At 38.2% G+C, this 13,953-nt stretch overlaps 1 protein-coding gene across 2 annotated transcripts in view; it reads left to right on the top strand.

Moving 5' to 3' along the window:
• Positions 1–1,731: 1,731 nt before the first annotated feature.
• CEP162 (centrosomal protein 162) overlaps positions 1,732–13,953 on the top strand; it is a 44,831-nt gene continuing 32,609 nt past the window's right edge. The window contains exons 1-4 of one of the 2 annotated variants that reach the window (XM_066315089.1): positions 1,732–1,813; positions 2,447–2,532; positions 3,365–3,468; positions 8,068–8,206. In XM_066315089.1, coding sequence (XP_066171186.1) covers positions 3,409–3,468; positions 8,068–8,206 — 199 coding nt within the window. In that variant the 5' untranslated portion in view covers positions 1,732–1,813; positions 2,447–2,532; positions 3,365–3,408. Of the gene's footprint in view, positions 1,814–2,346; positions 2,533–3,364; positions 3,469–8,067; positions 8,207–13,953 lie in introns of both variants that reach the window. The other variant, XM_066315090.1, reaches the window with a different exon arrangement.

The following is a 13,953-nucleotide window of genomic DNA, read 5'->3' as shown; positions in this document are numbered from 1 at the left end:
TTGAAGGACTGAGCCCTTGATGTGATTATTTGATCATATATGAAGTAACTCTCATGATCAGTGAATGATGTCACAGCTATCACTTTGAAGTTAATAGTAAAATTTGCATTGGCTTAAATCTGAGCAGGATCAAGGCATGAGGCATGACTGGCATTCTTTTAATTAATTTCCATATTTCTTTTTAAATTCTCATGCCTCACTCCATGCTTTTTCATGTGACAAGAGAAAAGAATAAATGTTGGAAATTGATGTTTTCACCATCTGTAGGCTGTCGTGTGTAACAAATTGTTCTAGTATATTAGTTTATGTGGGCATTCTGTCCTTGATCAGCTCCCACATTTCCCACAGACAGCAGCAGAAGCTGCACATAAAGACAAAAAAAACCACTTTGCAAATGGAAATATAATACTCCATCTGCAGACAATAGGCTTGATTGAAAGAAGTGCTGCTGCACCTTTAGCAAAGTCATTCCTATAGACTTGTGTGGAAAATGCAGAGCCCATATTTCCTTGCTTCTTTGAATTTAAACTATAATTTATACTAGCATTAAAAAATCTGGGATACATAAAGGCCATATTGGGAGCACTGTCTTTATCTCTCCAGCTAACAGGAAATGAGAGGCAGTAATAGGACTTTAACTGGTTTCTCACTTGCAGTGAATATCCAACTCTCGTCGAAGAAAACTTCCTTTCAAAATCTTTTCGTTCCAAGTCTGCTGAACAGAGAATCAAAACGCGTGTGTGTGTGCCCGTGTGTGAACAATGTCCATTTGTATTCTTAAGTGAACTTGTTTTATTTTGCCATTTACTAAATGCTGGCATAAAAATTCCTGAAGCAACGTGACTCTCACAACAAACACGGCTGACAGACCCTCGCTGGAGAGCACATGCAAGCACAGACTGCAATTGTTCTGTGGTTATTTGAGAGGCAGTGGTCAGGGAAACAGGGGTCATTAATTTCCCTGCGTGCTTTAAACATTTCCAGAGATGTGCTAAAATGTATTAAAAGCACAACGGCCGACATCTAAGGCTGAAACATTAGGAAAACTTTAGAAAGGGATTTCTGTGAAAGAGCGAGAAAGGGATGCTTTGAGTTTGATCCTTGCATTAGGGGATGCAACACGCTTTTAACTCTGTCCTGGCTGCTTTTCCTACAGATCAGCCGTACGATTTCTGAAGGCGCGCTTGGGGCGGAGGCGGAAGGGAAGCTGTGCCCGTGTGACGGCGGGGCGCTGCAGCTGCCGAGGGGCTCCGCTCCCGCCCCGGCCGCTCCCCGGGCACTGCCCTCAGCCCGTCCGCCTGACCGCCCACCCGCCAGGGGGCGCCGCTCCGCACGCGCGGCCCCTCCGCCGCTGCCCCGTCCATGGCGCCCGGGCCCGTCCCTGTCCCCTCGCGACTCCCGTGTCCCGCGGCGGGAATGGCGCCCGTCCCGTCCCTTCCCGCGTGGCCGCCGGGGCCCGCTCCCCCCGTCACGTGTGTCCCGCGGCGGGGCGGGCAGAGCAGAGGGAAGCCGGCGGATTTGGCGGGATCACGTGGCGCGGTCCCTGCTGGCGGGCGGGACGGTGGCCGGGAGGGTTTCCCGGGTAACGAGCGGGGCGGCCGTGGCTGAGCGGGGCCCGGCGCGGTGCAGGTGCGCGCCCGGGGCAGCGCCCGGCTCCGCGCCGCGTCCTCGTCCTGCCCCGCTGCTCCCCGGGGCGCCCGTCGGGCCTGGGAGCCGAGCCCGGGCCCGGAGCCCCGCGCTGCCGTGCGCCAGCCGTGCGTGTGCTCCAGGGAAAGCCGGAGGAGGATCAGGTCCCGGCTGGGATGATTGAAAGGTTAGGTGAAATGTGTTAGGCTGTTTAAGCTTTCCTCCATCCCCGTGCTTTAGCCATATCTCCTCAAAACTTCCGCCTTTTTGCGCTGTGTTGTAGCATATATCCCAGCAAGTGCCGCCTTTGTTTTGTGCACAAAGTCATCCGTGAGCCGCCAGGTCTGAAGATATGGCTGAAAAGTGTATTTGCTAAGGTTAATGTTTGCCTGTGATCTTCTGTTACCGAAATTGTAAATGTTTGTTGTCCTTTAAGTTACATATTGTTGGTTTTTATAAGAGATGTAATTCTAAGGTAGGAAGAAAGCCATCATTCTAATGTAGGAAGAGGTATGGATAATGTCAGAAGAATCACTTAGGTTTTTCTGGCAAGGCTCGAATTAAATATTCCCCACTCGCTGAAGTAGCTGGCACAGTTAGTAAATTGCTAAAGCATCCCACGTTTAACATCAAGTATTCTTTGATGTGAAAGTATAAAAGGATACTGGATTATGTGTGCCCTGAGAGGTAACATTCTTAATCTCCTTACCATGTTTTCAGAGATATTGTCCAAATGCTTACATAAGGATATCGTGCTCAATTCAACGCTTGAGCAGTCTGCTATATAACTTTTTTTTTCTTTTTTTTTTAACTGCCAAAGCCAAAGTGTCGGGTGGTCTATGGATGGATAAGGAGTGAAAGCAGGAAACAGTTGTCACAACTCGCCTGTCAAAATCAATTTACTAGGTAGGTAACAGTCCTGGGTACTGAGTGGGCTCCATACTGGGAGAAGTTTTATTTAATGGTAAAAGTACTTTTGCAAATGTTTAGCCCTTTTATGTTTACATCACACTTCTCAGCCTGGAAGATGCTAGTGCAGTTTAGCACTGCCATACATATGCAGTTTTGAAGGCAGCCATATGTGTTGAGCAGTGTGATACACAGAAGTTTTGCAGCCTTTTGGTTGTGGGGCATATTTTATACCTGAGCAGTTGATGCAGACTTAGGGGAAGGAGAGGGGGGCAAATGGCTTTCTGTGTCAGGACAGATCAAACCAAGTGCCATTCCCTAACCTTAAAAATATTTACATGTATTTATTGTTTACTAAATCCAAAGCACAGCAGAGATGATGAAACAAAACTAACAATGCCAGATGTCCCCAGTGCTGGAGAAAAAACACAACAAAGAATTAAAAGCCCTTAAAATGGAAATATTACAACAGTAGATTCTTGCTTGATTATTAATAAAATGCTTAGTTGTGGGTTGCTAAGAGAGCTCGTTTTTGAAAAAAAAAAAAAATACGCTGAAGTGAATCATATTTTATTTATCCCTCAAAGTTTAAATGCTGAAGCTGGTGTTTTAGAAATGAGTATTTTGCTTATAAGGAATTTGGATGATCCTGGTACATTTGCACTGATTGTCTCATTCAGTAAATAGTTTCATAAAGGGATGGGAGAATGGTGTTTGTCATCTCTCCAGTTTTGAATTGGAGTTTTTTTTGCTTATAGCTCTATTCAAGCAAATCACTAGGTTACATCAATTTCAGGATGCATTTAACTAACTGTAATGTAAATTTTAGTTTTTAGACTCAGTTGTTTGGAAGGTAAAATCCAGCTGCGAATTATGGCTCATCGATTTTCAAAGGAAGAATTAGATGAGCAGTTTGAAGAGTTTCTGAAAGAGGTATGTTTTAGAGCAAGGTCACATCCTTATTCTCTATTAAAAAGTGGGGAAAATTGAGTATGGAAGAATATGAAATGTAAGATCCAGCTGCGCTTTTATCACATAATTAACATTGCTGTCTTATGTGTGGGTCTTTGCAAGGTCTTAATTGCTAAACTAAATTCGTACTATTTTGCTGTATTGAAATCAAGAGAACAGTTTTGTAGTGAACTAAATATTTTGTTATTGCCTGATTGTATCTTCAGAAAGAGTCTTTGGTTCTTGATTTTTGTTTCAGTTTTATTGTTGGTGCTGCTTAGTACCAGAAGCTTCAAATTGATGTATAACTGAAAATGAGGTAAAAACTCTGATTATATATAACCACAAGCTACATTTAAAAAAATTCTTTATTTTTCTGCGCAATGCCTACTCTCAGTGAATTGTTTTAAAAAATTCTTGTATAAAATGAAGCATGTTGTAGTGTTTAGAATTAGATTCCTTTAATTCCTCATGGTGCTTCATGGTTTTGAGTACTGGCAAAATCATGCAAGTCTGTGAGTTCTGACTTAAGCTAAGAATTATCAGACATGATCTAAATGCCGTGACTAGGTATGGTTTTTTTTCAATGCAAATAGACCTGTAATTTCAGAACTTCCCTCTGGTCTGTCAGGCACACAGTGTGGTAACCCTAAAACATAAATACTGCTACATACGGCCTTTGCTAGACTTTAGTCCTGTATATAAGCATAACTAGTGATGGCAGAGAACATTTCTGGAGTCTCTGTTATATGTAATGTAGGCTTGAAATTTTTTTAAAGTAGAGTTACAATTGAATGTGTTACAATTTAATGACTTGTGAAATGTCATTTAATTCAATTTAATGATGTAACTAAAGTAGCACTCTTGAACTCACTGAAATTATTAATGTTAGAAAAATTAGAAAACTAGTCTTTACATTTCTTCAAAATTCTTTACTTACTGTTGTTATAAAGGGAGTTGTTCTGGGGAAGAGAAAGGGGTTTTATTCTTTTATTTGTTATGCGCATCTGTCAAAACTCTGCATGTCATTGCTTCTAGTATTTTATTCCTCATTTGACATGCTCTTCTTCCTCCTTAGCAATTGCCCACATTGAAGGCTTGTTAAAAAAAAACCCAAATAGCTATTGAATTATTCTAGGTGGCATTTGGAATATCCCAGAGGATATAACTTTAACAAGTCATGTCTTGATTTTTTTTATTATTTCAATCCAAAACTGTTTTCAAGCTGCTAATCCAGTTATTAAAAATGTTCATTGTGTTTTTTGCCAGCTAGATACAGACCGAAATAACAATGATGTTATCTACTCTCTGTTATTTTTACACATGCATCTTGTGCTATGTCCTTCTCCTTTCTTTTGTTTTTTATAAGAAGTGTTTGGCCTTTTTAATATTAGAAAGATGAGAAACTGACCTACTCTGTTTCTTAAAACCTCTCTGTAGGTGATGTTCATGTTGAGAGTGTCACAGTGGGTGGGGAATAGTAAAATCTGTTTCTCAGCAGTTTGGGGAAGATTTAATATTGTTTAAGCAAGTCTTTCAAAGAGGAAATGGAGCAGGATTTTTCCCTTTTAAATAACTCTTAATGAATCTGCATTTGGGGTGAAGCTGTGTATGTATGTTTGTGATTAAAACATATAAAGTTAAAGACTTTATATACAGCTGGATGATGCAGGATTAAACTAAGTCTTTTGGCATATACACTGAACTTTAAATGCTATCAGTGGATTTTCTGGACTATTATCATTATACAGAAGGAAACACAAGTGTGTAATAACAATGACTGCATGTAGGATAAATCCTTTAATGATTCCCTCTGCCTGGTTATGCTTCTTCCCAGCCTCTTGCCAAGACAGCCTGTTGTCATCCATAATTCTTCCCATAATCCTTCCTCCTCCACTGTCTATGTTCCTGTGGTCCATCCACTCCTCGCCATCAGCATCTTGTTCAGGTGTGCTTCACCTATCGTCTGTTGGATTTCCCTGAAGCATCATCTGTCATACTGGTTTAGCTCCAGGTTTTCAGTGTTTGCTGTGTTGGCTGTGATGTTCTCTTGGGATGTGCACTGTGAGGAGGTCTTTCTAATACACAGTGTTTTCATTAATTCAATTAATTGCATCTTTTTGATGACCCAAAGCAATGTTGTGGAAAAGCTGTTGTCTGCTTCTACTATTTTCAGTTGACCTTTGTCAAAAGGAAAGGCTATACCATCTTTACTAGAGTATCTGTAGGATAGTATCTGGGAGAGAAACCTCACACATTAAGCCATGTTTGAGAAACATTTTAAGTTTTTATTAAAAGATCGAATAGATTAACATATTATGTGTAATAAAAGCATATTTGGAGTAGATTTATTAAATTGAAAAATACTGGTTTCATTAATTAATTAGGACAACTGGTCATGAAAGTCTGAGTGTTTTAGATCAAATTCTGTGTTATTTATCTTTTTTAAGTTCCTTCACATGCAATGGAGGTAGTAAGCTGATGATGTGCCATGTATTTGTTATAGGTCTGAAAACTGTCTCTTCTGGCTTTTATTTATGTTGAGATTAAACAACTGACACTTTTTGTGTGTCTGTGTTCCTGAAAGGCTGTCTTATGGAGGAGGGGAAGGAGGAAATTTGTGCCACTTATTGGTGCTGAGAAGTCATTATGAGTCCAGAAAGTTGAGTGATGATTGATTGATTGACTTTTTTTTCAAAGGAAGGAAAGAAAAAATCTGGAAGATTTGCTGTTGAGACAACTGACATGTTGGGAAAAATGCACCACTATTTTTATGTCAGCATTTCTTTCCCAGCTGCTGCAGCTTTACTGTCTGCAGTTGACAAGATGGCTGAACATGGAAAGTTTCCAGAACTTTAGCCCAACCTGTGGGAGTGGCAGGTTCTTTAGTTACAATCCACTAAGGAGTATGAGCATCACTGAAGTTCTGCTTGCAGAGCAGAGGATACTGTTGGTTGTAAAAGAAACAGCAAGTGATAACAGAGCTTGCTTGCATCAAGCACCTGTCAGTGCTTCCAGCTAGCAGGAGGCAGTTTGACCTTTGGGGACAATGGCATTAGTACTTGTGACTAGTTCAGGAGATTGTTATTTATGGCATATTCGTTAGAAATCTAAGGCTGTTTTGTTCTGTGTCACAGAGCCAACTTAGAGAAATTGCAATACATCCTCTTGTCTAACAGTTTCATAATTTATTAAAATTGTGTTTTATTAAAGTGCAAGGCTCAGGGCACGTCTTTCTTCCTGAGATGTATGATAGGCATTTAGTTTTCTCTAGTGAAACTGAAAGCTCTAAAGATGTTATTGATCAGAGATACTAATATTTTATTACAATTATTTTTTCTTTAATTATAGTTCAACTATATAGTTCAACTATATAGTTCAACTATATAGTTGACATTTGATTTTTGAATATTCTTGTTAAGCCCAGAGAAGTTGGAGTCATATAGTAAAGATTGGCTTTTACGGCCTATCTTTATGTAATGTTACAGGAGGCAGTGGATTGCAGAGGTTTGTTTTAATAAAACATACCCTTGTGTTTTACATCCTGTTGCTTCTAATATTTGGTTTATATTATCAGATTTTCTTATTTGTGACTATTACAAAAGTGAAGCTTTTGGAATTTTCCCATGTGATGCATTTCATACATGAAGTCTTTGTTTCTTACCATTTATGGCTTTTGCTAACTCTGTGCACCATGTTCTTTAAAACACGTCAGGACAATTGGTTTGAACAGTTGTAGCTAAAAATTTAGATTAAAAGTATTCCATTCCCCTTAACCCCAGTTTGCTGCACAAAGAATATCTAGAACATAAGGTTGCAGTGCACTAGTTTAGTGAATATTTCCCTGTTTAAAGTGTGGATAGCTGATTGTGGCTCTGAGCCTGCTGTAGGCCAGAAAGAGCTTCATTAAAGGAAAAGAGCAGAGGTTAGTTGTCTTTTCCTTCCTGTTACTTTTCAGTAACTTAAATTCATATGGTGTCCATACTCATAGGTTTGGTTTTTTTTTTCATTGATTTAAGCCATGGATCAAAATCAGCATGGATGACTAACATATATAAAGTTTAATACACAGTTGGGTAGCAATGGCTCTGGCATTTTTATTACATTCCATGAATGCAAAGTATAAAATTAATTTCTGAAATCTGATTTGCTGGCAGCTAGAATGTTGGTAGTGCACATTTCTTTTTAGAATATTAATAATAGTGTTCATCTACAAGGCAAGGATGAGGCAAAATTGTTTCTTCTCTGCTTCATTTTCTTCAGGGATGTAGTTGGAGTTTTGGTTCTTATATGTCTTAACTAATTGAAAAAGAGCTGATGATGCTGTTCATTTGAACATACATTCTCTGAAGCAATCAGCTTTTAATATATCCAAATTCTGGCAGCAGGGTTATTAAAATATGCAGTATTATGCCACATGAATATAGTTATTGTTTCTTAATAATTTTTGTCATGCATATACAAAAAAGACAAACAGTGGGGAGTAATGAGAGGCATCTGGGCTCAGAAGTCCAGAATTGAGTGGCTGAAACAATGTTAAAATGTAAAAGCTTTCTTTAATCTTGTATGCAATTGATTCAGTCTCTTTCAGATGATTCATTTGGAAATTCAAAGAAAAAGTCCAGCATTCTTGAGAAATTGGGACAGCCCAGGAAAAAAGAAAAGAAGAAAAAGGATTCAGTGCCATGGTGGTTGTCTGAAGAAGACTCGGATGATGGTGGTAAATTTATTTTTGCAATGTTTTGGCCACAGGAGGTCAGGCTAGTTCTTTCTCATACTGTGTGTTAAGCCTTTCTAGGTTTCAGATTAAGCTGACACCACTCAAGTGTTTTAGAATGTTACAGTGCAAGTTTATAAAGCATAAGGATCAAATAGAATTGGATTTTTTAATGGTTCATATTCAAGTGTATGCAAGCTGTCTGCTGGGGTTTTTTCTATAGCTTTTGAGTTAATAAAACTTGTAAAAAATAAACACATTATAAATAGTGAAATAATTAGAAAATAGAATTTACAAACTCTGCAGAAATACTGAAATATGTGTTTTGTAGCCAACCTGTTCTTTATACTGACTTTTTATAGCTTTCTGTTTTCAAAACTGTAATGGAAAAAAACCAATTTGTATAAATATACACTAACTCCAACATTTGTAGTAGGTTGGAAAAGCACAGAAAAACTTTTCAACAGCAGCTGAATCCAAGATGTATGTCTTCAGTATTCTCAACATTTTCCTGGCCAAGAACTGTGGCTCAAGGCAAAATGGGCTGTGATGACATGATTGCTGGTTTAGTATTGACATGGTCACACAGTTCTGGAAGAGAATATATAATTGTTTGCAAGCTTTCCACCTCTTTTTTTTTAATTTCTACATTGTCTTCTTGTTAGGTAGTAGAGCCTATGGGTGGTAGTGAGTTTCCACAGGGTGATTGCCTCTTCTTCTTGTAATATACCTCGTGGTTTCTTAATTTTCACGATTCGTATTAATTGCAAGTGGACCTTAACAGAAAGTTACAAAAATCAGTTTTTCTTCAGACAGTTAAAATACCTCTGGTAGTCTCAGATTTTAAGACGAGCTGTATCCTGTCAGTGTTGTCTTAGTGAGGAGTCAGATCGCAGTGAGCAGTTGTGCCATTTAGGCTTAATCCTAATAAGTGGTAGCCGGACTTCTTATCTGTGTGTGGCCTTTTAATATGTTGATGTAAAGCTCAGATGGATATGAGAAAGTTCTTATCAGGTGGTTGTGAGATATGATGATTTCCTTACTGCTCTACAAATAAAGTAAGGATGAAGTGATCTTGCTGGGTAGTGTGAGAATTATGAGGTTAGCATGACCTCATTTTTCTACATACTATCAAAGAAATTTTTCTGGTGACTTTAGAAGTTCAGCTTGTTTCCATAGTTTTTCTGAGAATCTTGGGGCAACCCAAGTCTTATGGAAGAAAACACACTGGAATAGGTTCCTAAAGGGCAAGGTGATTACAAGTTTTAGAGAACAACGCTTGTGTGGATTAAGTAAAATTCAAAACAGAATCACAAGAAACAATGTGATTATATCGAGATGTTCTATCCAAATGATTTCCACCACTGTAATTTTTAAAATAAGAATATCTTATCAGCTCTTCGGGTTAACTAGAGGTAAAGCTATTAGAACTGAAACAAACTTGATCTACAATTTACTGATGTATGAAATATCTGGTAAACTTTTTAAGGTCTCTCTTAAGAAAAGTTTCTCATTTAACAGAAAACATTCAGAAGGTGAGCCTACTCAGTTTTGCCAGTATGGAATCAATTTACAAGCAAAAGAAGCTGGCCTGTTGATATTCATACTGTTGATAAGGGGCTGTTTTTTGGGGTTTTTTTGGAGGGAGTTGAAAGTAATCTATGTGTAACACATTTTGACTCCGAGATCAAACATCTTGACAGTTGGACATAACAAAATTGAGAATATAGGAGTGTACGCCAAATGTGCCAGATCTGTGCACAGAATTCTTCCCTGAGCACCATTTTTGCCGGGCAGATTTTTAATTTTATTTCATTTACTGCTCTGTCACCACTCTGCCTAGAATACCACGCTCATGGAGCATATGCAATAAGCCATACCCCACCTACTGGTTTAATATTGCCAAGCAGAGGGGCCTTTAATTCCTACTAGAAGGCTGTCCTCTTTCTGTCTTGGCAAGAAGGGGGTAACTCTATGGCATGAAGTGGATTTCCTGGTTGTGTCATCCCATCAGGAAGGGGTTATATTTGTCACTCCTGCAAATGGTTATCAGTTGCAAAATGTGTGCTATGATGAATGCCTTTCTAGGGTCTAGTTGTAGGGCAATTAACCTAGAGTCAAAAGAGAGCCGTTTGCAGAGACCATCTTAGCCATCTTTGGGATAAATTGAGTTTTCCTCTCCAGTTTTATGTCTCTATAATTTTGGTTCATGTAGATGTATTTGTGGTGTTTTAAAATGACAGGTGGGGGTGACTGTAAGGAATTCACTATGGATAGGTTTTCAGAACTATTCATGTTTTCCTCTGTGTATCTCTCTGTTTGTCTTGTGTGCTTTCAAGTACTTTATCAAATACCATTTTGCCGTGTCTAATATTCTCAGCACGTGTATGTTGTACAGTGTGTTGCTCAGACCTCTTAAAAGTGGTTGGTGGCACAGCAGCATTGCAATGTAATTTACTGCCCTGGAGGACTGAGAAGGTGATGATTTAGCCTTGTACGTCTTTGTAAGGTTATATGTAAACATCCTCTAAATAGCAAAATAATTTCCTATGGGAGAAAATAATAACACTGCTGTGATGGTAACAAACATGAAAATAAGCTTAATTTAATTTCTGGTAAGTGTAATGTCAGCATGCTTCAAAATTTTGTAGAGATCCTTGTGTGTCCTTCTAGGCTTGAACCTTCGTATTGCAGATAGGACAGAATCAATAGACTGTCAGCTAATAGTATTAGTATTTTTAAGTTGTTTTATCATCATGAATCAAACCTCTATAAATGCATAAATCTTACCTTCACCCACAGTGTGGCACTGCATTCATTACAAATTCATACTCTGTATGTATAAGTTGATGTCTTTGGGTATGACTGTATAGAGATAATGTTATCTGAAGAAAACCTGGATAATTAGCTTCTGTAATCCACCAAGCTGATATGTTGCTTGCTGTTTGAGGTTCTGACTTTGAGTTACTTCGTTATTTATATCATGCTTTCTTGAAAGACAAAGAGAAGAAGATTAAATATGTGCTCTACACTTATTTGTTGTCTATTCTTTTTTTTTCCCAAGGCATCTTGTTACAGAAGTGCCAGGAAATAGGTAGAGAGTTAAACTAACAGCCTGTTTCACTGAGAAGTATAAAGTACATTTCAAAATAATTTCACTAGTTATTCTAGACACGTTTAAACTATTTGTTCTTCAGCTTTAAACAAATGTGCAGATTATGATTCAAGACACTGTCTCCCATACTGGACAGGCTAGAGACCTAGGTAATATCCTTTCTACTTGTTTTTGTCATTTAAATGGGAAAAAGAAATTGGATACTAAGAATTCCTGTCCTGTCTTGCTTGCATGTCTCTTCCTGCTGTTTGTCTTTTCAAGATTTTCAAATAAAATTTGTGAAAGTGAGAAAAGAGAAGAAACTGACAGAAAGCCATGCTGAAGTAGTGGAAAATACTGAACGAAAGATTCCCCATTCAGATTCCCAGTCTGGTATTTGATTAAACATGTTTTAATATATTTATCCAGTATCAACCTTGTATTACTAGTGTGTTTCCTGTAGAAAATCCTTAGCAAACTGTCCATTTGACCAAGCTGCCACATACTTCTTTTATCATTTTCAGAAGAAACTAATAATTATGTGAAATTTTGCTGAATTGTTGTAGCATTGTGTATCACTACATATAGTGGTGAAGTAGGACAGACAGTATTGAATGTCAGTCTGGGGAAAGGGGGAAATAACTTCAAAAATCTGAACAAAATACTCTCACCTGTACTAAGCAGGTGTTTAGTAAATAGAAAGTCTCATACACTTTCCTGCATTTCATACTTGAGAAATACTAATATCCATTGGTTTACTTGTTTAATTTCAAAGACAGCAGTCAGATAAGCATTTTACTTCTTTTCTATTGATGTGGTTCTTTTCCCTTGTGCTGCTTTGTGCATGCTGCCCCTGGAATGGAAACAGCTGTTGGTATAAATGAAAAACTTACTTAAATTGTTTAATCTGCAGAATTGTTTTAGTCAGTGTAACTTTAAATTCAGCATTTTATGTGAGTCATTTTATGTTATCTGAAAAGAAACTCTGGCGAATAAGTAGGAATTATAAGAATTGATCCATTAAATAGTTATATATAAAAGACAATAACAATTACTTTGTCCTGATTTAAGCATGGCATTTGTGTTAAATTCAAGCAGATCAGTACTGTTTTGGAGAGCCATGGCAATGAAATATTTGGTACTTGGTCTTTGGATCCTGTTGGTTATCTAGTTTGTAGATTATAGAACATCTCCCTGTGTTAGTTTTCTTGAGTGTATATGCAGCTCTCAAAAATGTATGTATATGTTTTCATAAGCCTCTTTTGTATAGAATGGCTGGAAAGCATCTCAGTCTGGGAGATAAATACTTAAAATTAATTTATTTCTCAGATTAGGATTAATGTTTAAAATATGAGCAATAGGAGTGCCTCTGTAGTTATTTAAAATTACTGTTTTAAAGGGTATCGGGTGTTTGTGTTATTTACAATAGATGGTGCAGTGTTAACACTTCTAGTTTCCCAATACATGTGGGAGAATATAGATCTAGAGAAGTAGTGCCTTGCTAGTGAGCTTACACATCAGTTGCGGGAGTAAAGGACCTATGCATTGTATCAGAATGGATCCAATGGATCTTGGATGTTTGAGCTGTGTTAAGTTCTGGTCACATATCCCTGTACTCCTGTTCTAAATAGCAGAAGTGTTTGGCTTGATGTCATAGGCTACTCTTTCTTCTGTCAAGATAAACTCGAAAGACCCATAATTAAGAGTTTTATCAGAATTATTCAATTTTGAAGCCTCTTCCAGCATAACAATTTCAACATGGCAAAATCAAATGCAGACCATCTGGCTAGCCTAAGGTATATAAAGGCTGTAGTGTAGCTATCATGTAGGAGTCCAGAGGAAGCCACTAAGATGGTTAGGGGAGTGGAGGACCTCTTATATGAGGAAAGGCTGAGGGAATTTGGTTTGTTAAACCTAGAAAAGAGAAGACTTCACAGTGACCTAAGTATGCCCTTGCAGTAGATGAAACGCGCCTGCAAGAAGTATGGAAAGAGACTTTTGACAAGGGCATGTAGTGACAGGACAAGGGGGAATGGTATCACACTGAGAGAGAGTAGGTTTAGATTAGGAAGTTCCTTGCTGTGAGGATGGTGAGGCACTGAAGAAGTTGCTCAGAGAAGCTGTGGATGCCCCGTTCCTGGAAGTATTCAACGCCAGATTGATGGGGCTCTGAGAAATCTGGTCTAGTGAAAGGTATCCATGCCCATGGAAGGGGCATTGGAACTGGATGATCTTTAAGGTCTCTTCCAACCTAAACCATTCTATGGTTCTTTGATCATGAGAGCAGTTCTCAGCATAGGTGCTGTTATCTAAACCTTTATTCTGTTAATGTGAGTGGAAAGCATTTTTTGTATTTGCTGCTGAGCAAGTCCCCACAAGCATTTGAGCAAACAAATGCAGTTCTTATACCTGACAGTGATAAAGACAGTAGTAATTTATACTTATGTACCTATGTTTTCCCACTTTTCTTTGAACCAGTCTAGATGCTTTCTTTCAAACCTCATAGTAAAAATCTTTTACTGTTGAAGTAGTTTTACTATTTTTCTTTGTTTTCAGGTCATTTATTGAGCTCTTAGAACAGTGTAATTGAATACAAAGTATACATGGATCAAGAATCTTTAAAAATAAAGGATGGAGAAGAGTAGTTTTATTTCCA

This window comes from Sylvia atricapilla, chromosome 3, assembly GCF_009819655.1.
Source record: "Sylvia atricapilla isolate bSylAtr1 chromosome 3, bSylAtr1.pri, whole genome shotgun sequence".
In the NCBI taxonomy this organism is placed as follows: Eukaryota; Metazoa; Chordata; class Aves; order Passeriformes; family Sylviidae; genus Sylvia; species Sylvia atricapilla.
This window is presented reverse-complemented; position numbering and strand designations above follow the sequence as displayed.